Below are 26,653 nucleotides of genomic sequence, written 5' to 3'. Positions count from 1 at the left end.
CTGTCCCGAGGAGGAGACCTTGAGGAATTCTCATTGTCTGTGTCTCAGCCCTCTGACTCTCAGGGATTGTCACAGTGGCCTTTGTAGTCTTACCCCTTTGTAGTGTTACCTCATTGTAGTGTTACCCCTTTGTAGTGTTACCCCTTTGTAGTAGCGTCTCTGATGGGGGATTTGTGGGTTTCAGAGTAGGCAAGTTGTTGCTCCCAAACATGGCATCCTTGGCATCTCCCAAAATGTAATTCCCTCCATGACATACCATATAGGTGAGTCAAACTGTGTATGAGACAACATTGTTCCTCATTATTTGGTCCAGTTCCTTCTTTGTAATACATTGTTGTCAATAGAACAATGTTTACTTTTTTTACTCGGTATTTAGTCAAGGATATCTTTTATGAACAGTTCAATGCATTTCACAATTATTTGTATCGTTTTAACTGTCACATTTGATTTTGTCTTCAACTTTAAAAATCCATGACAGATCAATTCACTGTTATTTTTGTATCCCCCAGCAACTACAAACATTTTCAATGCATACTTGTTGTTGATGCTCAGAAAGCTTTGTAGCAAGATCTACCATGTATGGAAGCCAAACTGGCGTGTAAATAAATTAACATTCTCCCAACCCATTAATTAAAATATAATTCAACTTTGATTCACCAGATAATTATACCCATGCATTCCTGTTCTTTGGAATTTTCCAATTTGCTGGGGTGCGTTATTTGTAATTACTTTTGCTATTATGAATTTTCATCGCTTTGCACAGTTACAAAACAAAAGGAAATAAATGTTGTTCTTTCGTCACATAGGAGATGTTTGTGTTTATGGTTACCTTGGTTAACGCAATCTCTTTCAACATCATATATGCTGTTTTTACACAGATCTGTATTTACACAGATTCATACATGTATTTATTGTGATTATTGGTATATTAAAAAGGACCATGGGATGGAAAAACATTGGTAGGAAAGATACAATACCGATATTGTTTTGGCTTTGAGTACATGTTTCCCTGCTCCATCAAACCTGATTCAAATGAAAGGTTGTTATCATGCTTCTGCAGAGCTAATGATCCAAGCAGATCTAGAAGGCCAGAGGGCCTGAGGACCAGGGTTGAAGACCACTGCTGTAGAGCATATGGTGCAAAGGATGGACAGTTTTTCATTTTCATTTTATGGTGAACACACATTTCTTTAATTTTATTCATTTAGCAGATGCTATCTAAATCCAAACAGTGCATATATTAAGGACAGTAGAAGATTTATGTATTTACTTATTGCTTAAAACACACTGCTTTTGCACTGCACCACAACATGGTATCTTGTACATTTGTATTTTTTGTAATATTTGTATTTTTGTATTTTTATATTGTAATTTACGGCAACTTATATTTATCCCACTTAGTACTGCTAGTTTATGTACCCTTAGTATAGTTAGTCCACATATTTAAATTTTAGGTATATGTTTATTGTATGCACCTTCCTGCCAAAGCAAATTCCTTGTCTGTGCAAACTTTCATGGCGAATAAATCCCTTTCTGATTCTGATTCTGATTAAGGATCAGTGCATATCTACAGTATTTCGTGGTCAGTCAAGAACAGGCTTTTTTTTAATAGCCACATTGCAAAGCAACCACATTTAGGTTATTCTTGATGATTGTTTCCTTTCTTTTTAAAATCAGTGATAAATAGAGCTAGGTAGAGTAAACTATCTGAATGACGTGCAGGGCGTGTATAACGGTTGACATAGGAGGCTGTTGTGGTTTCAGTAGCCGAACAGTTTGTTTCACTCCATTAAACTATGCAACAATATTACTGCTGCATCAAAATTGTAGGGAAATATGAGAAAAGAAACAAAAATTACGATCTAAAAGAGTACATGAAGTCTGTATATATATATAACAGTTAGCGGTGTGAATAGCGTTTAACTACACCGCGGAAATATGATGCAGCTGTTTGATGCGCGGCCTCAGGACACGCATCTGGCTCAAATTTCACGCATGCGCGTATTTAATAACGTTTACTCGGGGTGTGTTGTGTGAAAAATACTTTTGGAATATTTTATAATATCACTTCCATGATTAGGACGCGTAGAGCAGGGTTTTGCCAACATCATAGCGGTAGTCAGTAAAAAAAACATGAAGAAATCTTGTCGTTGACGTCAGCTTGGGGGTTTTCTATATTTTGCAAGAAGCACGGTTACTTAGTTTGAGTGGATCTCTGGCATGTTGTTCCTAACCAGGAAAGTTGAGGTCTGTCTTGATTGTCTACTAGTCGAGATCGTCGAGGGACTGTTGGACGTTTATCGGGCTGTATGATATCGCATGAAAAGTTAAGCTTATATCGAGCCAAAATGTTTCAACAGCTGTCCACCTCGACAACGAAGAAGAATCGTTTTTACTTGAATACTCACTGGACTTCAGCAACAGCAGTTATAATTCTACTTACTTTGTTTGCATCGTCTTGTCATGCAGAGGAAGCCTCATGTCACGGAGCGTATGATTTATACTTTGTTTTAGACAGGTAAGTCGCTACAATATACGTAGTTACTGATGTATTCTCAACAAAAAAAAATTGTGTACTGTAACGAATGCCACTACAACGGGACAAATGATGATTTGTGGACGTGGTTGTGTCCGTTGAGCTATCGCAGCAGTCAGATAGTTAACGTGATTTGGCGTTGCTGGCACAGCCAATGATTGAATTAGGTTAAATGCGATGGTCCTGCACCACTGAAATGGCTGAAATGACTGTCACGCTGAAGTTCAACTCATGATGTTGGCAGACACAAAGCTACACAGTGTCTCTAAATGCACTCGGAATAACACTAGAATGATTATTGATCTTCATTAACGACACAAGCAGTCTGCAGTCATGCCTGGTCCATGACAGCATGATTTGGATGAACCATGATACTTTTGGGTGGCACAAAGAGCCTGGATTGATCAGAATCTAAAACAGCTTCATTTGCCAAGTAAGTTTGTAAGCACAAACAAGGAATTTACTATAGGGTATATCTAACTCCAACTGATTCATACCCACTTTGCACCCTAATGGCAGTCAAAGGGACCAATATGAACATAGTGTGTAGTATGTGCCCTTGAAATGACAGAGAGGTAATTAAACTAATAATTACAATTCAATGTATGTGTAGAGAACATAAAACACAGGAGTTAGACCATTAGGACTCCCATCTTTCACACAGCCCCTCCTCCCTCAAGGTCAATGTCTTTATCAATGACTAGAGAGTAGAACTCTGCTGAGAGGGAGGCCCACTGCCTATCCACCCTAACACTAGCTGACCTAGCTAACACTAGCTGAACTGACCTAGCTAACACTAGCTGAGCTGACCTAGCTAACACTAGCTGAGCTGACCTAGCTAACACTAGCTGAGCTGACCTAGCTAACACTAGGGGGGTCAGATGGCTGAGCGGTTAGGGAGTCGGGCTATTAATCAGAAGGTTGTTGGTTCGATTCCTGGCCGTGCCAAATGATGTTGTGTCCTTGGGCAAGGCACTTCACCCTACTTGTCTTGGGGGAATGTCCCTGTACTTACTGTAAGTCGCTCTGATTAAGAGCGTCTGCTAAATGTAAATGTAATGTAACACTAGCTGAGCTGACCTAGCTAACACTAGCTGAACTGACCTAGCTAACACTAGCTGAGCTGACCGAATAACACTGTTGTAGCTCAGATGAACAAATAGTCTTACTGAGTTTGGTTATAGGCTACTCAACCTTTAATTGATCACTAGCCTATGGTGCCCGGGCCGGTGCCCGGGCTTGGGCTAACCTGCTACTCTGCATAACCTTAACCTGGATGTCACACTACCCTGAGTACTTGAGCGGGCCTTACACTCCGACCAGTAAATCAAGCTGGGGCTTTGGTTTTTACCTGAGAACTATGCATCGCCAGAGTCAATACTAACAGAGAAACACTGTATTAGGTTATCAAACAAGCCGTACTGATCAACTTTCATTTCAGTGGCCAGCAACACTAACATTTGATTTTAAACAATCAAAGATACTCTATCTGGGCAGGGTCATAGTATTTACAGAACCAGCATTCAAACCCATACAGGCTGGAATAACATACTTTGTCAGTTGTGCCAACACTATCTCTGCCATCATTGAGTAATTGTATAATTTAGTTTGGGGTGGAGGGCTTCACTCTAGGCAGGAAATATTGACACTCAACAGCTTCAGAAAAATGGCATGTTTCCAAGTTTGGGGGAAAGGATAAGAAAGAGCATTTGCCACCAAGCATGTTGGCTTCCTGTTTATGTATGAGGTGAAAAATAAAATATCACTTAGTTAATGGTGAATCTGAAAATTACCTTACTCCTATCTTATAGATGGGGGTAAGAAGGGCTTATAGGACTCACTCAACATCCTTTGTTGGGTGAGTTAAATTAATGTCTATTTTTAGAGGATTGCTAACATTTTAAATCACTGTACATTTATTACCACAAATGATCCAACAAATTACTTTGATTCCTGTTAATCTGAGACTTTTGGCTAGATTTGTGGTTTATATTTTATAGGTTGTGGATTGGTCTAGTACAAAGTACTGTTTTCCTCCTGTTAGACTACTTCCATAACACAAACTGTAACTGTCTCATAAAAGTTAAGCTCCCTTAACTTTTAACTCCCTATCCCTCCTGACCCCTTAACCCAACTCATGGAGGGTTCTTCAAAGCCAGTGTGGTTAGCTTTGATCCCATTGCAGAACGCTGGTCTAACATTTATCTGACTCATTCGGTCCTGGATTAACAGGACACTTCAGACTTAACCACAGGAGATACTAACTCAGCACAGCAAGTCAGCATGATGACTACAGCGCCTCTGTTGCAGGTCTGGAAGTGTGGCGAATGACTGGGGAGAAATATACGCCTTTGTGAAGAATCTTACTGACCGGTTTGTGAGGTGAGTATGTTGTCATGACCACAAGAATGGTCCAAGGACATACCGGGCCTTTTATACCAGTGACCACAACAACCAGTTACAACCAGTGTTCAGTGACATTCAATCAACTCCTCCACCAGTTGGATGATATTTAGTGCCCAGTTCCCACCATAAATTGTAGCGTAGTACACCTCCATGTGTCCAGCCCGCTTGCTATAAAGGAAAGTCAACTAGATTCACAGATTGAATTTTGAGCTTGCATAACGTTTGAATCAATGGTACGTGCCAGTACAGACGGTTAGCGACCCAGCCAGAATGAAGTGGTTTGTTGAAGAAAATAGCAAATGCACCAGGTGGGAGTGGGTGGCAGAGAAGGATCATCATTCTGGGCTGTGAGAATGGCCATTTGTACAGGGAGGGGGGGGTCCAGATCCACACATATCCCCCTTTCCACATAGAAGCTGAGAGGCAGAGAATGTACAGTAAGGAACACAGGAAGGCAAGGACAATCTGCTACACAATGTTTACCAGGAGCACTTCTGCTCTGCCATCAGGGGCGGCCTGCTGGACCGCTCTCTTCCTTCCCTACCGGATATTTCTTTGGCATAGCTGTCTCTTTGTGGTGAATCCAAGGCAAAAACTCAAGTTTTTCATCAGGATTGAAATGATTGAAAGCCCGAGCCTAATATGTCACAACAAACATACAGAAGTTCAACAATATACAGGAGAACTGAAATATGTACATACTGTATGGTCAACCGATTTGACTATTTAAATACGCACTATTTGTAGTTTACATGGCAGAATTAACACACAACTACATGTATAGTTTGACACACGTCTAGCTCTTGCATTTGTGAATTAAATGGATGGATTTCTTCTCAGAAGTTCCAACTCAAAATGTAGAAAGTCAGCTGTGCAGAAATGAAGTAACCTATATGCTGCAGCTGTCTTCTCGTTACCAAGGCCATGTGGCTTAAAGGTTGTGCCTTGCCCAAGGACACAACATCATTTGACACAGCCGGGAATCGAACTGGCAACCTTCAGATTACTATCCCGATTCCCTAACCGCTCAGCCACCTGACTCCACCTAGTCAGGAGTTGAATTGTTGTCATGGTTATACCCTGCTAGTGTATAGAATGGTCCAGCCTAGATCTACAACTAGGGGAGGCAAGGGGAAGAACTAAGAAATCTGAACAGAACATCAAGATAGCAGAAATGTGGTGTAATAGGTATAGCTTGTTGCGCAAACGTAATCGGCTGTTCACTGTACAGAAAAGGGTGTTTCTTTATTGGTTAGTACTCTAGTTAGTTAGATGGAAACAACAAGTAGGAACTCCACTAATGTTTTTGGAAAGAGAAACCTTTACAAAGTATAGACATTTCTAGGATGTGTATTACACCTAAGCTAGTTATTCTCACATAGCTGTGTTAACTAAATACAATTCCTACATTTGTAACTTGATAAATGTTTACAATGAGAGACAGTTGTCTGATGACACAGATAGTTGGCCAGTAGTGTTTTCTTGGGAACTAACACTATTGTGCACTAACTTATTCACACCCCCAGTCAGTGGCAGGTACAAATATACAGTATTTTGTAATAGGATGTATGAGTCATTCCGATGACAACTTGTTTCCTGTCCATGTTTCAGCACCACTTCCTTTCTCCCCACCAGAAGGAAGTACAGACAGAAGGACAATGGTTTTTATCTGAACTCATTTTATAATAAAGCATGATTAAAACAGTATTTTATTATTTATTTGTTAATTTAATTTGCCTCTGAGAGACATGTGTCTTTGATCAGTTTTTTTTAAACCAAATCCGTTGATCTTGAATGCCATGCTGAAATCACACCTCTATAGAGGATGATCTTGAATGCAATGCTGAAATCACACCTCTATAGAGGTTGAGTCAGGCGGCTGAGCGGTTAGGGAATCGGGCTGGTAATCTGAAGGTTGCCAGTTCGATTGCAACCTTGCAAGTTCGATTTCGTGCAAAATGACGTTGTGTCCTTGGGCAAGGCACTTCACCCTACTTGCCTCGGGAGAATGTCCCTGTACTTACTGTAAGTCGCTCTGGATAAGAGCGTTTGCTAAATTACTAAATGTAAATGTAATGTAAATGATCTTGAATGCCATGCTGAAATCACACCTCTATAGAGGTTGTTTTTGTTGGCATCCAAAAAAGATGTGTGGAAATGAATCAGGATACTGTTTTATATATATATGTATATATACTTCTAGTAGGAGCCGGAATACTGTATCACACGTACTTTTCTCCTCCACATTTCAATTTAATAATCTGTTTTTACTCTCCAGCCCAAGTATGAGGGTGTCCTTCATTGTGTTCTCAGCACAAGCACAAGTCCTGCTACCTCTAACTGGAGATAGGTATGGTATGACAAAAGTACTGCTTAGCAGAATAGTAATGACTTATCTAACCGATGGAAATTAATGAGACATTCCATTGTTAAGATCTTGACATCCTGCCCTCTGAGGTGTCAGTGGATTCCTTTTTGTTTTTCTAGTTACAAAATCGAGGAGGGCCTGAGACGACTAAAGGATGTGAAGCCAGCAGGTGAAACGTTCATGCATGAGGGCATTAAAGAGGTATGGCCAGACGATACGACTTCAATATTCGTTTTTAATGTCTTTCTAGATGATATAGTGGTGACGACTCGCAAGCAAACTTTTAATGTCCTTATAAGTCATTTCCACGCATGAAAACAGCAGATCTAATGCACGCTTCTGTGCATGGAGTATCCACCAGATACTTAAGCGTGGTAACAAGAATGTTTCTCGTGCGCACCAGAAACTTTTGTTGTGCGCACCAGAAAGATTTTTTCTTCTTCTCCATGTCCCTTTAGGGGCTTCGTAGTTGTAAAATGTAAGTAGACACATGAAAATTCCCAGAATGTTTGGGTGTTTGATATTAGTTTAAACAAAGGTTTGGAGGTGATATAGTAAAAAAAGGCCCAGCTGCAACCGATGCAAACACACCTCGCCTCGTGCTCGGCACACCTCGCACTCTCTCTAGTTGTCCAATTATCACTTTGCTTTCTTTCTTCTTTTCTGATATCCATCAGGCCTCTGAACAGATAAAAGCACAGACCCAAAAGTCCTCCAGCATCATTCTTGCTTTGACTGATGGGAAACTTGATGTCTACGTACATGAGCTCACAATAAAGGAGGTGAGGGTCAAATTCTTGATTCATCTAATGTTTAATGCTTTTTACTTTTGCATTAACCCTCGTGCTGCCTTCGGGTCACATGACCCAAAGGTTCATAACGAACCATCGTTGTGTTTACCCAATACAAAAACAAATAAAAATAATTTTATTTTAACATTCGCAATGTGGGGGGTCTGAGACAGCCCAACGGTTAAAAGAAAATGCTTAACTTTGTTTTTGTATGCGGTAAAGTTGTCGCAATACGACGGTGGGTCACAATGACTGATGGGTCAGAATGACCCGAAGATAACACAAGGGTTAAATGCAGAACGTGTTTTACACAAGAATAATGTTGGCTTTTTTTTCCTGCATTTAACACGTCTCTCTGCAGGCAGAGGAAGCTCGTAAATATGGTGCGAGAGTTTACTGTGTTGGGATCAAGGACTTTGATGAGCAACAGGTATGAATAATAGGGTCAATCATACATCCTGCCCTAACCTTAATTTAGGGTCAATCATACATCCTCCTGCCCTAACCTTAACTTTAGACTTGATGGAAACAGGAGTGAGAAAATAAGTTAACTCTGCAACTTCTTTGTTCGATGTTGCTTCTACCAACAGCTTGCTGAAGTAGCTGACACCAAAGATCAAGTGTTCCCTGTCAAAGATGGCTTCCATGCACTCAAAGGCATTGTGAACTCAGTAAGTCAGTTCCATACTTGTTCTTTCATTATATTCACTGTAGTTCACTGTGGTTTTGTATGAGAAATTGACTCATCTGATTTCCAAAGTAGCATATTAGGTAAAATTATTAATTACCTCTGCTGATGTGGGCAGGCATGGCAGTTACTGCCAGGTGTCTTAGCTTAGGTCTCTGAAACAATCTTTAGGAAATATTATGTTGAGATTATATCACTATTAAGTTACTACTAAGAAACTGACACTGCCATGTATTTATCTGCATCATAGTGAAACAAGATGTTATATATTACAAGGAAGAGCTGTTTCACTGTGCAGGGTGTAGCAAATGTGCTCCATGAACTCATGCTCTAAGACGTTGAGGACAACAACTTATATTGTTTCCAAATGAGCAGAGAACTTCTCTTGTTGTCAGTAATCCTGGAAGAAGAAGTAGTTCACCAGCTCCTCACTAGGATTCCTAGGGATTGAGATCATCTATGGAGCTTCTCGGTGCTGAACTTTGCCACGAATGTTGCATTTGTCTGGAGACATCAAGTTCTAATGCTGGTGTTACTTTATTTAACCAAACATTTGAGTATTTCTCTGGTAAATAAAAAGCTTTAATCATCAGTGCTGTTATTCGGACAAATGGACCTTGTGTTTTGTTAGCAGGCTTCTTACAACAATATTACTACATAACTAATACCTATAGAACATTCTTTACTTGAAAGACCATCAAGGACAGAAGGTTGAGTGTAGCTCCATGCATCCATGTTAGTTTAACTCCATGAATCCATGTTAGTGTAACTCCATGAATCCATGTTAGGGTTAGTGTAACTCCATGCATCCATGTTAGGGTTAGTGTAACTCCATGCATCCATGTTAGGGTTAGTGTAACTCCATGCATCACACACTTGTGATGCATGGATGCACTTATCCTATTTACCCCTGACACTCTACTGTAAAAAAAACGTACATATAAACCTCAAAATAGAGTTATCCAAGAGTCATCCTCAGACACCACCAAAATCCCCAAGCAACCCTGGCCAACTCATTTGGATAGCGGCCACCTCAGCCTATAAATAATGAAGTCATCAGGGCTCTGAGATATGGAATAGCTTCCTTCCAGTCCAGCCGGCACCTCTGATCTGTAATTAGACACAGAAATAGTGTTGAATAGCAGCAGCCTCTGTCTCCCTCCCTTGACTGACTAACCACCCCTCCTCAGCCCTTTCACGATGCCATATCAAGCTATCAGATTTAATAAGCTCACTGTAAATGTTCCTTCCACTTCAGATTGAAGTTTTGCCCAACATCAAATGAAAGGTCCAAGTGCTATGTATTGCAGTTAATATGCTCCTTTTTACCGATTGTGTACGCAGATTTGCATAGTTTGTCCTTTGTTGATTTATTGGATCATAGGAGATAGTGTGCTCATATGACAGTGGGCTCACACAGGCCTCTTTATATGATAATGTAGACTCGCTGAGGTTTAATAGAACGAAGGGATGTAATAGTCTTGCATAATTTCCCCATAAAGGCTGACAGAGCTCCACATGCCTCTGCTGCTTGCCTGGTGAGGCCGGGCCACAGCAAACACTCAGGTGTCCTAATCTGTTTCCAAACTTGACAGAGGTGATAACGGTCCAGCCTGATGTATTTATTCAACACAATAACGCACCGTATTCATGCCCTCTTCTTTTTCTGTTGTGCAGATCTTGAAGCAGTCGTGCACAGAGATCCTGCGAGTGGAGCCCTCCAGCGTGTGTGTGAACCGTACGTGTGTCAGCAGTCTCACCCGTCCACTGTCTGTCATCGGAGGCCCTTTGTAAAGGGTTAGGCACTCAGTAAAGGCTTCATTACTATCTTCTCCATCTTGTTTGTTTACATACCAGAGTCCTTCGACATTGTCCTCCAAGGGAACGGTTTCACCCTGGGCAGAAGCAGCGAGGGGGTCGTGTGCAGCTTCATAGTCAAACACCAGACCTTCGGTAAGTATCAGTCCTGTTCAGCTGCAGTGGGCTAGGGTTGTTCAGCTGCAGTGGGCTAGGGTTGTTCAGCTGCAGTGGGTTAGGGTTGTTCAGCTGCAGTGGGTTAGGGCTAGGGTTGTTCAGCTGCAGTGGGTTAGGGCTAGGGTTGTTCAGCTGCAGTGGGTTAGGGTTGTTCAGCTGCAGTGGGTTAGGGTTAGGGTTGTTCAGCTGCAGTGGGTTAGGGCTAGGGTTGTTCAGCTGCAGTGAGTTAGGGCTAGGGTTGTTCAGCTGCAGTGAGTTAGGGCTAGGGTTGTTCAGCTGGTTTGCCTCTTGATACTCAGATGATGTTGGGTTGTTTGCTTTATTAAAGGAATATTTTGACACAATTTCAGAATCAGGTACATCTTGCTTGATTTCGAGCATGTACAGGAAAGCTAAACTGGGTTAGGGTTAACTGTTTTACACTATTGATGCTAGACGGTAGGAACATAACTTACCAGAGCCAGTGTGAAGCAGTATTAGCACCTTTGTGCCATTTCATGTATTATTTTTGTATCACCAAAACCCCTCAAGGAAAAAAAACATGCAAACAAGATCTACGAGTCTGATTACAACAGAGCTGTTTAGGGGTCGTTGGGTTTTATCATTTCCACCCTGCAGTCTGTTTTGTCAAGAAATAGATTTTTGCAGGAAGCATACTGGATTTGGCACTTGAAGCAGCTTTTCAATCTTTGCTTGGCTGCAGGAAACCATTTGGTTAAAACTGATTGCTGCCAATACGGCTTTCTTGCTCCAAAGTTAACTCAATTGACTGAAATAGTTTTCAGTTATTTATCTGAATCAGGAGATGACCACCAGCAGATGTCTCTCTGCTGGTCCTTTTCAGTTGTGTCTGTCAGTCTCCCACTTGGGGCCTATTTATTCCAACAGGCTTTTTCGCGTGTTTTCCCTCAACCTTATGTAGCAAGATGGCCACCTTTTATAATTATGGACAGGCATGACCACAACCACAAAACATGCGCCACATATGTGAAGCAGATGCTGCCATGGTTTCTACAGTTGAGCTAGCAGTAACAGGCCAGGAGGGCCCTGCGAGACTGTCACCTCAGCTGGGGTACATCCCTCTCAACGTGTTTCAGTCACGATTCAGGCAGCTGACTGTTTATCAGACACACACTGTATATTCATACACAAGTGCACAAAAACAAACCTATTCATACAGTATCCATACTGTACACAATACAAACATTCTGGGGTCTATCTTCGCTTCCCACGTCAGCAGGCGTAACTCTTTTGACTTCCCAAAGACACATGCTGCCCTGATACATCTGGTTTATTCTCTGGTTCATTCTCTTCGCCGTTGCAAGGCAGAATCTGCAGACAGCTCATGCTAGTGTCCAATTATTTTCCAGATACAAAGCCAAGCGTGGTGCAGAATAATTATCTTCTGTGTCCTGCTCCAGTGCTGTATGAAGTGGGACAGTAAGTATCAATGAGGCGGTGGAGGGATGGTACCATGCTAATGGAGTACAAACATACTGTACAGTAAATGCAGACTGCATATTATGCATATTTAATGCAAATCATTAATATGAATATTAATGTGTATGATTGTGTACATTTATAATTTGTTTGTTCTAAATATTTAAAATTTTCCACCAGATGTACTAATGTTTACTTAGTCTGAGGAGTTTTGAAAGGTCTTTAATAGGTGCAGTAAGAGCAGCAGCAGCTGTCAGGTATAAGAGAGACAACTGACACCTTAGTCACTCTAACTCTAACCAGATACAGGAGAGGACAACTGATACTGATACCTAATACTGACACCTAATAGGATCTCATGGGAGTCAGGTGGCTGAGCGGTTAGGGAATCGGGCTAGTAATCTGAAGGTTGCCAGTTCGATTCCTGGCCGTGCAAAATGACGTTGTGTCCTTCGGCAAGGCACTTCACCCTACTTGCCTCGGGGAGAATGTCCCTGTACTTACTGTAAGTCACTCTGGATAAGAGCGTCTGCTAAATGACTAAGGCTGTGTCTACTACCGCGCACTTCACTAAGTACACTGCAATACAGTGCACTGCAATACAGTGCACTTACATCTGTAGTGCACTCCGTCGCTGAGTAGTGCTGTCTCAAATGGAACACTTAAGTTAACCACTTGGCGGGAAGTGACGGACGCAAATCTGATTGTGACACCCGCAAATCTAAGGCGAATCTGCTCGCGAGTCATTTCGTCCGCCATTATTTTAGAAATTAAATGAAAAGCTGCCGAAAGGGCTCCTCCTCTTCCGCTACGTAGCCAATATGGTGCCCGTTTAGGGCGAGTAGTGTCTATCGTTGTACACTGCATTTTTTGACTGTTTGCAGTGCGTCATCCGGGTACTTACAGTGCACTGAATTCTGCTGGTTCTGTCAGTGTAAGCGCCCTAAGCACTGAAAGTCAGTGCTCGAGGTGCACAAGTGCGCGGTAGTAGTGTTATTACATTTACAGTAAATGTAAATGTAATAACACTACTGGAGGCCTGACATGTGTCTGTGCATTGTAGATGTATATAGATACAGACACTGTGTGGCCTGTATGTATTCACATCAGTTGTACATATGCATGTATTCACATGTCAGTTGTCAGCAATGCATTGAGTATTTTTCCATCAGGATATCAGTTTTTTTCTCTGGATTCACCAATTTAATCCCAATCACAACAGATGATCCCTGAGACATTTTGATGGAACATCAGATAGTAATGTCCTCCCTGACACCAATCCAATCCAGGACAGATTATGTATGAGGGCCTGAATGTCTCACAGGTGCTCAAGGGAGATTAAGGTAGTCTGTGAAGCTTAGAGCAAGTTGATTTATTCACAATCAACAATTAACACCACCTCAAATAATCCCCTCAACTTTAATCCAAACTGCTGCGATAACATGTTTTTGTGCCTTCCTTCTGGAAAAATAGACCCAGTTACCCCAAGTTCAAACATGTATTACATAAAGAATATGAATAGTAAGGCATTTTGTAGCAGCCCACGCACACAACCCAAGGCCTTAAATCCAACCTGAACTAGTGCTTAAAAATGTACTGTAGGTTAAAAAAAAGTATTGCTAATTACTTTTGTCCGGAAGTTGTTTGCTGGTACTGAGAGGCGAGTAAACACATCTACTGGAAGGGGTCTTTAAAAGGATGTGTGACAGATGAAGCCTTTCCCTTTCCACGCTTCCCTCATTTAAATAATTCACTGAGCACTACCATCCCGTGCAGCCGGACCACCTGCATGTAACATCAGAGCCTGGGAAGCTCTGGCTCAGTCCATCTGGCCTTGCTTCCTCTCCGTTAGCCGGCTCTGGGGGCCAGAGGGCCTTTCCAACATCTGAGGGGAGGGTTGTTCCCCTGTGATGTAGATGTATGTTGTTCTCACTATATATATTATAGTTTCCCTTCAATGTAGATGTAAATACTGTGTGTATATATATATATATATGTTTCCCTGTGGCCATGTGGAGGCCATGCCCAGGCTGAATATTGGTGAGTCATACCTGTAAACGTGGATCTAAACAGGAGAGGTAGTTGACAGTGTGCTGCAGATGTTACTACCAATATGAACCCTCTTCATTCTGAACCTAAGCCGTAATATCAGCTGTGGCTTCCTGTCTCCCTGGGGATTCAGGACTGGGTTCAACCCTGTGAATGTCCAGGAATCCCCACATCCAGCCGTCCATCGAGAGATGCTCTCCCCGGGCCTCCCGCCCAGGGCATCATCTGTGTGGACAGCTGCAATGTCAGGGCTTTAACACAGCATCTCTTGGCACCCCTCCTCCCTCCGTATCTCATCCTCCATTAAAGGAGATGCCCCCCCCCCCCCCCCATGTAGGACTGGATAGGGAGGTTAAGTGGTTTTGCTCATGCGTTGACATGTCCTCACCTGGTGTTTTCACAGCCTCGGTGGGTAAAAGACAACTGAGGGGAAGGACATCCCATAGAGCAGGTATCGCTGCCAGTGTGACTCATCAATAATCCAGCAGCCTGGGCCAGACCTAGCCCTTACCCCAAACACCATCTAATCCAGCAGCCTGGGCCAGACCTAGCCCTAACCCCAACCACCATCTAATCTAGCAGCCTGGGCCAGACCTAGACCTAACCCCAACCAACATCTACTCTAGCAGCCTGGGCTAGACCTAGCCCTAACCCCAACCACCATCTAATCTAGCAGCCTGGGCTAGACCTAGCCCTTACCCCAACCACCATCTAATCCAGCAGCCTGGGCCAGACCTAGCCCTAACCCCAACCACCATCTAATCTAGCAGCCTGGGCTAGACCTAGCCCTAACCCCAACCACCATGGCCCTTATGGAAGAGGAATACCTGAGGCATTGTGCCTTGCTGTCCTGTTGTTCTCTAAATTCTGTTTGGATATAAATTACATTTTATGTTAGGGTTAGATATAATTGGATAGGGTTGGATATAATTTAGGTTTTCAACCATTTTCCGAGGCGTAAATATAAGAAGGGATTTGATATAGGCCTGCTTTAACGCTTTTAAAACCTTAGTAATGAACTATATTTTAAATTTCTCACACGTACATGTACTGTATAGAGAGATGTTTTCTCTTCCAGATTAACATGAGCCAGCCCGGGCCCCCTCTCTTTGAGGAAAGTTACGCTACTTCTGTCAGCCACGCAGGCTTCTGCAGAGTGATTATTCCTGGATTCTAGGTGACAGTCTTTGCATATGTTCAGCTGTGAATTATTCAGCCCGCTCAATTTCCACTTCTTTAAACAAAAGCCGTAAATGAAAACAGTGTCACCCGGTCCAGCTGAATCGCATCATCAGCGACTAACATCACGATGAGCTTTTTTGACAGAAGAGCGTGTGTTCTCTCATCGTGTGTGAGTTCTGTGTGTGTGTGTGTGAGGAGAAAGTTTCTACGTTAGCCATCCATATCTCCAGTGACATGAGGAGAAGGCTTCTGCCTGGCTACAGAGCCCCTGAGAACTTGTGGAGTTCTGAGTGTTCCCATGACAACCCATCGTCTCATTCAGCCATCACTCATACATCAAGCTCAACCGGCCAAGCAGCTGGAACTCTCTCCTCGCTGTCATTCATGCTCTTTTATAGTGTTAAATTTACGAGGAAAGGGACACAATGAATAATTAATCGTTTAGTTTTTTTAAGTTTCTGGGACAAGTTGCACCCACTAACTCCTGTTGCCATTTCAGCCAATTTATCTGTTTTTTTTAATGAAATACTCTATGTACAGTATATAGCTCAAATGCATTTAAACATCATATATATATATCAAAGGTACAAAACTCTTGACAAATATGAATAACTACATTCAAAATATTTGGTTAGTATTTAGTAGGTATTGGTCACAAGTAATAATCTGGTCTGAAATATATGACTCAAAATGTAGCCCTTATTTCCTACGTAATTATTGCAGTTTACTGCTGTTGGGGGGGGGGGGGGTGGAATCATGCTTTGCGCACTATGGTTGGGTTGTCTTGCGTTAAGGATGTCCGGCGATGTCAGCAAGAGGGGCGAGCGTCTGTCAGCCCCCCCCAGTAGCCCCCCCGTTAGCCCCCCTCAGCTTGGCGGGGCCGACAACTCCAGCTTGATTAACAACCTGCCCACCATTATTATGTATTGAGGATGTCAGCTAAATTAGCCTCTCCCCTCATCCATTCAGCAGAAGCACTTAGTTAACATGCAAGAACCAGTAACGGCCTTCCGCCAACCGCCCACAATCTCAACATTTAAGATCCTGTCAGAATGTCTCTTCAGTACCATTAAAAAGAGAATATGTAGCACGCTTTACAAAGACAAGTTGTCGGAAATGGCTCATTCTAAGTTTATCCCATTTTAAACGTGCCTGAAATCATAAATAAGTATTATTGTGAGAGAAAGTGCAAGGAGTCCATATAGGCTATTTAGAATACACTGCATAGTAATGAACACATGGTCTGGCCTCTCATCTGTTGGGACTCACTGGAGAATACCCGCCCAGGGCAGAGCCTCAGGCTCAATCCACAGCAAAGAGTCCTCTTGTTATTATTCCAGAGCTCTACCTTTTCATCCAGGACTCCCCTGCACGCTGCCACACACTCTACCACATTTCACAGACAATAGTGTTTTACATTGTTTTTTAGTATGGAGGATTTCAGGCGTTTCGCATGGTTCCATTTCCTGCCCTGGGTTTCTCATTAGGCCCTTGGTAATTGGATTGGGCCTAGTAGACATATGGAAATTGCGGTGCCGTTCATCATTAGGCTTTTAATTGCACCTATTTCTGACCTATCTTCTCTGATAAATAAGTAATACTCGAGATTGTCGTTTGTGATTCCTTTTAATGCGCTCAGTAATAGTAAGCAGTTCATCTAGAATTCAACAGTCTATTGTTTGCACTAGCTCTTGTGGTTCTAAGCACTGATTGGACTTTTTTCTAGGACAATGGATGTTCTGGTCAGCCTGAATCATGGCAAGTCCTTCATCTCCAGTGCCTTCACCATCACTGCCACAACATGTGTAAGTACTGGAGAGCCTGCCTTCACCATCACTGCCACAACGTGTAAACACCGGAGAGCCTATCCATTGTAACTATTTTGTGAGTGGGAATGTTCTCTGGAAATGTAAGTATAAGCATTGTAAGTAAATGTAAGCATTGTAAGGAATAAATGTTTAGTTTATTTCTTTTTTTTTGTTTATATGACAGTCTTGCTGTAGCATGACTCTGCAGTCCTCCTCTGTGTTTCACAACCCATGTGAGAGGAAGTCCTTTAGCTGGGGTCCAGCTGTGAGCTGATCCACCAGGCCTCTCCATCGTCTGCTATCTGCCTGAACTGACTATCAGACTGATACTAAAGTGTCTTTGTCTTGTTTATAGGCCCTCCACATGTAAAAATGACTACCTGACAATGTGGGATTCTATGTATTACGTTTGTATTAAGTGTGTGTGATGTGTGTGTGTATTAAGAGTGTAATGTGTCCTCTCTCCGGGCAGTCGGATGGATGGGTGGTGGCCATCGTGTTCCTGGTGCTGCTGCTTCTCCTGGCCCTGGTCCTCATGTGGTGGTGCTGGCCCCTGTGCTGCACTGTGGTGAGCTGCACCCTCCAGTCACACCACCCTGACCTGCACCCTCCAGTCACACCACCCTGACCTGCACCCTCCAGCCCTGTCACACCACCCTGACCTGCACCCTCCAGTCACACCACCCTGACCTGCACCCTCCAGTCACACCACCCTGACCTGAACCCTCCAGTCACACCACCCTGACCTGAACCCTCCAGCCCTGTCACACCACCCTGACCTGAACCCTCCAGCCCTGTCACACCACCCTGACCTGCACCCTCCAGTCACACCACCCTGACCTGCACCCTCCAGTCACACCACCCTGACCTGCACCCTCCAGTCACACCACCCTGACCTGAACCCTCCAGCCCTGTCACACCACCCTGACCTGAACCCCTCCAGTCACACCACCCTGACCTGCACCCTCCAGCCCTGTCACACCACCCTGACCTGAACCCTCCAGCCCTGTCACACCACCCTGACCTGAACCCTCCAGCCCTGTCACACCACCCTGACCTGCACCCTCCAGTCACACCACCCTGACCTGAACCCTCCAGCCCTGTCACACCACCCTGACCTGAACCCTCCAGCCCTGTCACACCACCCTGACCTGCACCCTCCAGTCACACCACCCTGACCTGCACCCTCCAGTCACACCACCCTGACCTGAACCCTCCAGCCCTGTCACACCACCCTGACCTGAACCCCTCCAGTCACACCACCCTGACCTGCACCCTCCAGTCACACCACCCTGACCTGCACCCTCCAGCCCTGTCACACCACCCTGACCTGCACCCTCCAGTCACACCACCCTGACCTGCACCCTCCAGTCACACCACCCTGACCTGAACCCTCCAGCCCTGTCACACCACCCTGACCTGAACCCTCCAGCCCTGTCACACCACCCTGACCTGCACCCTCCAGTCACACCACCCTGACCTGCACCCTCCAGCCCTGTCACACCACCCTGACCTGCACCCTCCAGTCACACCACCCTGACTGATATTTCCCTGCAGGAAGTTTACAGTAGATGGATGAATGATATATCCCTGCAGGAAGTTTACAGTTGATAGATGACTGATATATCCCTGCAGGAAATTTTGTCGATTTGTTGTTTTAAGAGTAATCTCTGTTGGTCCGACCACCAGGTAAGGGGCCCGTTTCCATAAGCTATCACTCTATAAAGCATCGCTCTTGTAAGCTAAGATCCTCTAAAGCATAGACAAGAGACTGTGCTGGACATAGTTCAAAACTGCTGTAACAATATGTCTGTGTAGAGGCAGAGGTAGGTTAGGGCTGGGTTAGGTTAGGGTCCGCAGCCTCTAGAGTGATACACGGCCTCTTTGAGAACCTGTAGTGGCTCCATCCAAGAGCATATTTTGGAAAACCAACAAAGACATTAAAATGTAAAGGCCCTGCAGCATGTCTGGCTGTGGCCATGCTGGTGTTGGTGGCAGAGCTGCTGTTGGCCTCCACTGGGGATGCAGAGGAAGAGGGCCATGTGTGCTTGTTAATATTTAAACCCCAATCTGCCAGTCTGCAGCAATCAGAATGAGGTCCTACATTCTCCCTCTGCATCTACACGTCTCCTCTCACTCTATCCCTCCTCCCCTCTCCCTTTACCCCCCCCCCCCCCCCACCCCTCTTCCCTCTCTCACATGGAGTGACGCCAGGCAAGAGGTCATACAAAATGCGTTATGGCACTTGAAGTGTTTATTTGTGATTTGATTGGAAAACAGCCCTCAGAAGCAACCCTCTAATGTACTTGCCAATACAGCACTAATGCTTTTATTGTTCTTAAACTCTGGTGTGACAGTCTTTATTTCCAGACATTTCAAATACACCTGCTGAGACATGACAGTGTGTTCATGCTAAATCTACAATACTGGTGTGTAGTGCATGAATGTCCTCAGAACAAAGTTCGGGAAGTTTCTATAATGAGTTTTACATTGTGGTGTTTTCAGTGTTAAAGTTACATTTTCATTTCATGACATTTCCCCCATCATGGTCTTCAGAAGGAGAGTCACAGCTGTTATGTTTACCTGCTTGCAGTTGGTCCCTCGGGACCTGTGTTTACAATGTTTCTTGCAATAGATTCATATTTCCCATAATGAAAAGTGTAGCATTTTAATTTGCGAATATGCTACCTGCCACAATTCCCTCTCAGGCTAAACCATGAAACAGCTTGAAACAACAGGGAGTAGAATGGAGTGATTATCAGCTGGATATTCCAGAGAGCCATATGGGGACTCGGCCCCCAGAGTCTCTGATTGGTCCGAGTTGGTGTTGCTGCTTCAAGCGGCTTGTGCTAAAGTCAGATGGCTAAGTATCACGGCAATTTGGTTTTATTTTTTAATTACCGTGCACACTTCTGCCACATGGGTGGGTGTGCCTCTTCACATCTGTCTGTCGGTAGGTAGTTAGGACAACCGCACAGACCCGTCATTCGTATAATGCTTTATTTATCCCACAATATGTCCAGGAAATCTGCTGAATAATTACTTACTAAAAAGAGGTAATCCTTTAACGTAAGGTCTTCCTGAAATTATGTTAATCATCATGCGTGGAGCCTTTCCCCCAAAAAAGTATGGGATTTGCTTTCAGCCAGTTATAAGTCAAAGAGCAATTATTTCAGTCTAATTGATTATTTTGTCATTAGAGTAATGACAACTGTGCATCAGGAGTATAATGTGTGCTTGAACATGAGCTAAACAGCTGTTCAACCTATGATACAATGTGATTATATTGCACCTTTAGAGAAACTCATTTAGCAAATGCAGAGGCTGGGATAGCGGTGTGTGTTGGATAAGTAACAGACTAAAGGTGGGTCTGCTTTAGACACTGCTCTTCAGGGGAATTCACTGTTGTCAGTAATATGTTTTCAGCTCCATGCACTTGTGCAGATTGGGAAAGTCATACGCTTTTAATTGCTGAGTTTTTCAAATGAGTTATTTGAGTCACTTTGTGTGTGTGACAGAGAGTGTGTCTGTACTTGCTCTTCCTGGTGTGTGTTTGTGTGGGTCTGTACTTGCTCTCCTGTTAACAGGGCAGCCACACTCACCCCAAACACTCCCCTGTTAACAAGTTGATTCTGAGCTTTTCTTCATTTTGCACAAGGGGCTGCCGAACTGTTTCGAAGCAGAAACATGTAATCAGTTACAGTTAGTTACAGTTGTAATCAGTCGTCAGTTGTCACACATGTGAGTCCTCAGAGAGATGTCTCTCAGCACATATCCAGGCCAACGTGACAGTCACTGTCACCTGCCACCAGGCACCTGCATCAGTCCCCATCTGTACTTGCCCTGACGTGTGTCTGTGTGTGTGTGTGTGTGTGTGTGTGTATGTGTGTGTCTACATCCAGGACGTGTGTCTGTGTGTGTGTGTGTGTGTGTCTACATCCAGGACGTGTGTCTGTGTGTGTGTGTGTGTGTGTGTGTCTACATCCAGGACGTGTGTCTGTGTGTGTGTGTGTGTGTCTACATCCAGTGACAGGCCTTTGCTGATGGCACACTGTTTGTCTTCTCTCTCTTTTCAGGTTATCAAAGACCCCCCTCCTCCTCCTCCCTCTTCGCCACCACCTGTGAGTCCATTCCAAGCCTCCGTCCCTCCCTCCCTCCGCACCTTTTTTTTTCCTTAAAAAAAAAGTTGAGACAGACAATTTTGAGTGAGGACCAGAACTGTGAAATTTAAGAAGCCGCTGCAAATGTTATCTTCTATTTTCTTCTGTTCCTAATTCTAAATTGTCCTTCTCAACTTTTTTTTTAAGGAAAGAAAAATGTGCAGTGTTTTTTTCCAGAGCTGTAGTATCACTGACTTAAATATCTGTGTGTTTATAGTTGTTTGCTTTGTATCTGTTTTTGCAATGCTAGAGTGTATTTGTGTGTTTGTATTTGTGAGTAATGTAGCTGAACTCCTCCCCTCCAGGAGCCAGAGGAGGATCCTCTCCCCAAGAACAAGTGGCCGACGGTGGACGCATCCTACTACGGGGGCCGGGGGGCCGGGGGGATCAAACGGATGGAGGTCAGATGTTGTTCTTCTCTCAAGTTCAGATTGACCTTGTTTTTCCCACTGTACAAGATACTGTTCACACAGATGTTCTGGATGTTGAATATCAGATCTAAACCGTGTTACTGCATAGATGGGGCCTTTGGTGCATGATGCCTTTGTACCTTGCCCCCACCCCACCAAGCAGAGTTGGAATCATGCAAAGCTAAGGTGCCAGCTAGCTGTAAGACGGAAGCTTTCTTCTGTGGGGGGGGGGGGGCCTGCGTTCCTCATCAGCCGTCTGAGGACTGACATGACAGGGCCCTGCCATCTCACTCCACACTGAACCAGGATGAAGGATTGAACGCTTGCTGTCGGCTTGATGTATCCATCTTCCCCCGAACTCCCAAACCTCAGCAGCCTTTTGTTAGATCGCTGTTCACTCGCTTGTCTGTGTTTACCTCCCCACTGGGAATCAGGTTTAAAGCCAACAAGCTCCCCACTCCTACTGCCCCAACCTTCCTCCTTGCTGCCCCCTGCTACCCCCTCCTTACCAGCCCCGAGGAAGACGGAGACGCGAACTTCCGAGAGCACAGGGGAACCTCAGGGGAACCTCAGGGGAACCGTTCCTCCGGCTCCGTCCCCGGAGCGTAGTTTCTCTGCTGCAGCTCCCCCCTTGTCCCCCCCTCGCTCCCCCCTCGGTCCCCCACTCGCTCCCCCCTCGTCCCACTCGCTCCCCCCTCGTCCCCCCTTGCTCCTCCCCTCGCTCCCCCCTCGTCCCACTCGCTCCCCCCTCGTCCCCCCTCGCTCCCTCTTCTCAAGGATCAGGTTGATGCTCCACGACAGCCCACTTCAGAGCCTTCGTCTGGATTGAGGGGGGAAGAGGTGTTGTTAAAATCAACCTGTCCTCTTTCTCTTTCTTCTACTTCAAGACGCCACACTGAAGTCCTCCTCGTCCCCAGTGCATATACACAACCTTCGATGGCGAGCAATCTTTTATTCATCACAACTCCTCCCTTTTTTTAACCACACCGCAGGAATATCCCAGGGATTGCTTCTGAAAAGCTGTTCTATATTGTAGCAGCTTAACCTACAGCTTGAAGAACGTGTTGCTAATTAATCACCTCTCGCTATTCATGTGGCAGTAGGATTTTCCCCAGCAACAGATGTGATGAATTCAATTAAAACTAGGGCAGCTTGTAGAACGAAGCAGAGACACTGTAAATGTTGCTGGAAACCTATTTAGGACAATTTAGGTCAAAATCAATATTAGACATTTTAAAGAGGTAAAAAAAGATGTTCATTTTGTCGACAGTCATTTATTGTTTTTTTTTATTGACCTTGGAGTATTTATGTGATCAATGCCCTTCATCTTTGATATAATGTTTTTCGCTTACATCTCACGTCTACACTTGTACAGTATAAGCTTTACGCAATAAAACAATCATGAAGAGCTCTACAACATCCCTCCTTCCGCCTGGCAGGATCAGCCATAAGTTTGTAACATAGCGTTGCTATAGATATGAGAGCTTCACCCCAAACACATGCAGCCCTCACCCCGCCCCGCTGTGCCCTCAGGTGCGCTGGGGGGAGAAGGGCTCCACCGAGGAGGGGGCCCGCCTGGAGAAGGCCAAGAACGCCGTGGTGTCGGTGCCCGAGGACGCGGAGGAGCCCATGATCAGACGGACCCCCAGGGCCACCCCCCCATGCCAGCAGCAGGAGTCCAAGTGGTACACTCCCATCAAGGTGAGCTGAGGAGGATGTCTGTGCTGGGATGGGCCATTCTCAGAGTTTTAGGTTGAATTGATTTATGCTGCATAGATTCCATTACATGTGTGGAAGCTGTATGTACATGTATTCTAAAACATGAGGATGCTATATATCCATCCATACCACATGCCCACGAAAGTTATCTAAGTCATGGTGAACACAGTCATAGTTAATATGAGCCATGATATCTGTCTTCCCCAGGGTCGTCTGGATGCTGTGTGGGCATTGCTGCGCCGGCAGTACGACCGCGTCTCTCTCATGCGGCCGACCGCTGCGGACCAGGTAAACCCTAACCCTAACCATGGGGGAGTTTGGCCCCATAAACCAACCAAACCATAACCATAACACCCAAACCATATCCAAACCCACCTGAAGCCGGATGTCTTCAAAACCCCAATATCACTATATCTTTTTCTTAGATTAGGCACCACTGCAGCGAGTTACAACACACTAGTGATACAGCATGACAACATTGGGCGGGGGGGTCTAATGATGTGTGCGTGTGCTAGCTAGCCAGCTGGGTAAGAGGAAGCCAAACAGAATACAGTCTTAGTTTATGAGGCAAGGCATGGTAGTTTGTGAGCACACAGGAAGTTGCTGGATCACATTCAGTGTTGTGTTGTGGTTACCAAATACGGGTGTGAGCTGCAGCTGCTTCTCAAGCCTCCGTCTGATAAGCATGACCTAATAAGGTCTCTCCTTCCTGATAAGCATGACCTAATAAGGTCTCTCAGGGCTCCTACCTCTCACACTCACTTTGCACGATTATTTATTCTCAAAATACGTTTTCAAAGGTTTCATTTAAATGGTATAGCATAAAATAATGTTTTGATTTCAATTTTTTTGGACACCTATACTGTATCTTGTTGTTTATACATTCCAGTTTGAGGCATGTAATTGAACAAACAAGCACATCTCCACCTAGCTGTTGAGTCTTGGAAGCATATGACAGCTTGATATTTGGACTTGGTTTTCATATAATACACAATGCTGTTGGAACATGGAGACATTTGGCCAGCTGTGAGGCTCCCTATGCTAGACAGGAACTGAACACTTATAAGGATTATCCTCTGCTAAGGGTTAAAGGAGCAGCCTGGAAGACCTCACCTCACTACATTGTTTCCTCAACTTTAAGCTTTGTTGTGATATTTTCAGTTAATGTCATCTCAGTTTTCTCATCTTCGGGAAAAAGAATACATGATTTATCATTATGTTCCTTATTTTAAATGTTTTTTTTTTTTAAACAACCTGAATTCGTAAGACGATTTTTTAACCTCTACTGCAGTTTATTGAATGTGTTTTTTAAAACAAGCAAAGGGAAAAATAAAGTAACGCCCACTGGTAGCTTTGAGTTCCCAGGTGTGTTTAGGCCGGCTGACAGGAAGTATTTAGGCCTGCTGACAGGAAATGAGGCTGTGGTGGCAGCAGCAGGTCTGAACCCTAACCCTTACCCTGTCACCCTTCGTTCAGTGAGCACATGCCCAGCCGCTGCACCCTCCTCGATCACGTCAGCAGCGCGGGCAGCAGGGATCACAGAGGAAGAGGCAGGCAGCAGGGAGGAGGGGAGATGCAGGGAGGAGGGGAGATGCAGGGAGGAGGGGAGACGCAGGGAGGAGGGGAGACGCAGGGAGGAGGGGAGACGCAGGGAGGAGGGGAGACGCAGGGAGGAGGGGAGACGCAGGGAGGAGGGGAGACGCAGGGAGGAGGGGAGACGCAGGGAGGAGGGGAGACGCAGGGAGGAGGGGAGACGCAGGGAGGAGGGGAGACGCAGAGGGGAGGGGAGACGCAGGGAGGAGGGGAGACGCAGGGAGAAGGGGAGACGCAGGGAGGAGGGGAGATGCAGGGAGGAGGGGAGACGCAGGGAGGAGGGGAGACGCAGGGAGGAGGGGAGACGCAGGGAGGAGGGGAGACGCAGGGAGGAGGGGAGACGCAGGGAGCAGGGGAGACACCGGGAGCAGGGGAGACACCGGGAGCAGGGGAGATGCAGGGAGGAGGGGAGATGCAGGGAGGAGGGGAGATGCAGGGAGGAGGGGAGATGCAGGGAGGAGGGGCGATGCAGGGAGGAGGGGAGGTGCAGGGAGGAGGGAAGGTGCGGGGAGGAGAGGAGGTGCAGGGAGGAGGGGAGGAGGAGAGACACAGGAAGGAGGGTAGGTGCAGGGAGGAGGGGAGGAGAGACACAGGGAAGGGAAGTAGGGAAGCAGTGAGGGAGGGCCAGAGAGAGAGGCAGTGCAGCTTTGATGGCGGACAGCAACCCTCCTGGGTAATGAATGTTTCAGTGATGCAGCGTCCGCTGGGTTGGGACTCGTACAGGTGTAAGGAAGCAGGTTGTCACAGACATCTGTTCAGCACCGGGCACCCCTTCCCCCGCCCTCCCTCCATCCACCCTCTCACCTCACCCAGTGTCCCACTCCCCAGCCTCTCCTCCCCCCAGCCTCCCCCTCACCCCCAGCCTCTCCTCCCCCCAGCCTCCCCCTCACCCCCCAGCCTCTCCTCCCCCCAGCCTCCCCCTCACCCCCCCAGCCTCCCCCCTCACCCCCCAGCCTCTCCTCCCCCCAGCCTCCCCCTCACCCCCCCAGCCTCCCCCTCACCCCCCCAGCCTCCCCCTCACCCCCCCAGCCTCCCCCCTCACCCCCCAGCCTCTCCTCCCCCCAGCCTCCCCCTCACCCCCCAGCCTCTCCCTCACCCCCCCAGCCTCTCCTTCCCCCAGCCTCCCCCTCACCCCCCAGCCTCTCCTTCCCCCAGCCTCCCCCTCACCCCCTTAGCCTCTCCTTCCCCCAGGCTTCTGGATTGTCAGCAGATGCAGAGAAAGAAGTGGGAGGAGAAAGAGTTCTCCTTTTTTTCTTTTTTTCTGGTCTCACATTTATGCCCGAGGGCGTTCAACACCAAAGGTAGAGCGGGGGTGGACACAGCTGCAGTGCCGAACTCGCCCCAGGCACAAATAAAGAGATCTAATGTGGTTTGACTGTGTTGTCGGGGAGACCGGGGAGCCAGGGAGGCACTTCAGAGCCAACTTGGTGCTGCAACATCTGCCGCCAAGTTCTTCCTGGGAGTGACTAGGGACAGCAGGTATAAGGGAAGGTGGCAGGCTACAGGGAGAGCGGAGGCCTGGCCCTGTT

General features: G+C 45.6%; 1 protein-coding gene across 3 annotated transcripts in view; it reads left to right on the top strand.

The window, feature by feature from the left end:
• The first annotated feature begins 2,151 nt into the window (after window positions 1–2,151).
• Window positions 2,152–26,653, top strand: part of antxr2a (ANTXR cell adhesion molecule 2a) — a 44,159-nt gene continuing 19,657 nt past the window's right edge. For 2 of the 3 annotated variants that reach the window (XR_010874777.1, XM_067228147.1), the window contains exons 1-16: window positions 2,152–2,518; window positions 4,847–4,918; window positions 7,221–7,292; window positions 7,430–7,511; window positions 7,988–8,092; window positions 8,463–8,531; window positions 8,692–8,772; window positions 10,467–10,527; window positions 10,647–10,742; window positions 12,134–12,203; window positions 17,161–17,239; window positions 17,715–17,810; window positions 21,319–21,363; window positions 21,708–21,803; window positions 23,346–23,513; window positions 23,739–23,819. Coding sequence is in view for 2 of the 3 variants with exons in the window: in XM_067228147.1 (XP_067084248.1) it covers window positions 2,310–2,518; window positions 4,847–4,918; window positions 7,221–7,292; window positions 7,430–7,511; window positions 7,988–8,092; window positions 8,463–8,531; window positions 8,692–8,772; window positions 10,467–10,527; window positions 10,647–10,742; window positions 12,134–12,203; window positions 17,161–17,239; window positions 17,715–17,810; window positions 21,319–21,363; window positions 21,708–21,803; window positions 23,346–23,513; window positions 23,739–23,819 (1,482 nt within the window). In the remaining variant the exon portion in view is untranslated. Of the gene's footprint in view, window positions 2,519–2,901; window positions 2,970–4,846; window positions 4,919–7,220; window positions 7,293–7,429; window positions 7,512–7,987; window positions 8,093–8,462; window positions 8,532–8,691; window positions 8,773–10,466; window positions 10,528–10,646; window positions 10,743–12,133; window positions 12,204–17,160; window positions 17,240–17,714; window positions 17,811–21,318; window positions 21,364–21,707; window positions 21,804–23,345; window positions 23,514–23,738; window positions 23,820–26,653 lie in introns of those variants that run through there. The other variant, XM_067228148.1, reaches the window with a different exon arrangement.

Source organism: Osmerus mordax, chromosome 24, assembly GCF_038355195.1.
Source record: "Osmerus mordax isolate fOsmMor3 chromosome 24, fOsmMor3.pri, whole genome shotgun sequence".
NCBI classification, from domain to species: Eukaryota; Metazoa; Chordata; class Actinopteri; order Osmeriformes; family Osmeridae; genus Osmerus; species Osmerus mordax.
Note: the sequence above shows the minus strand (reverse complement) of the source record. Positions and strands in the feature narration are given on the sequence as shown.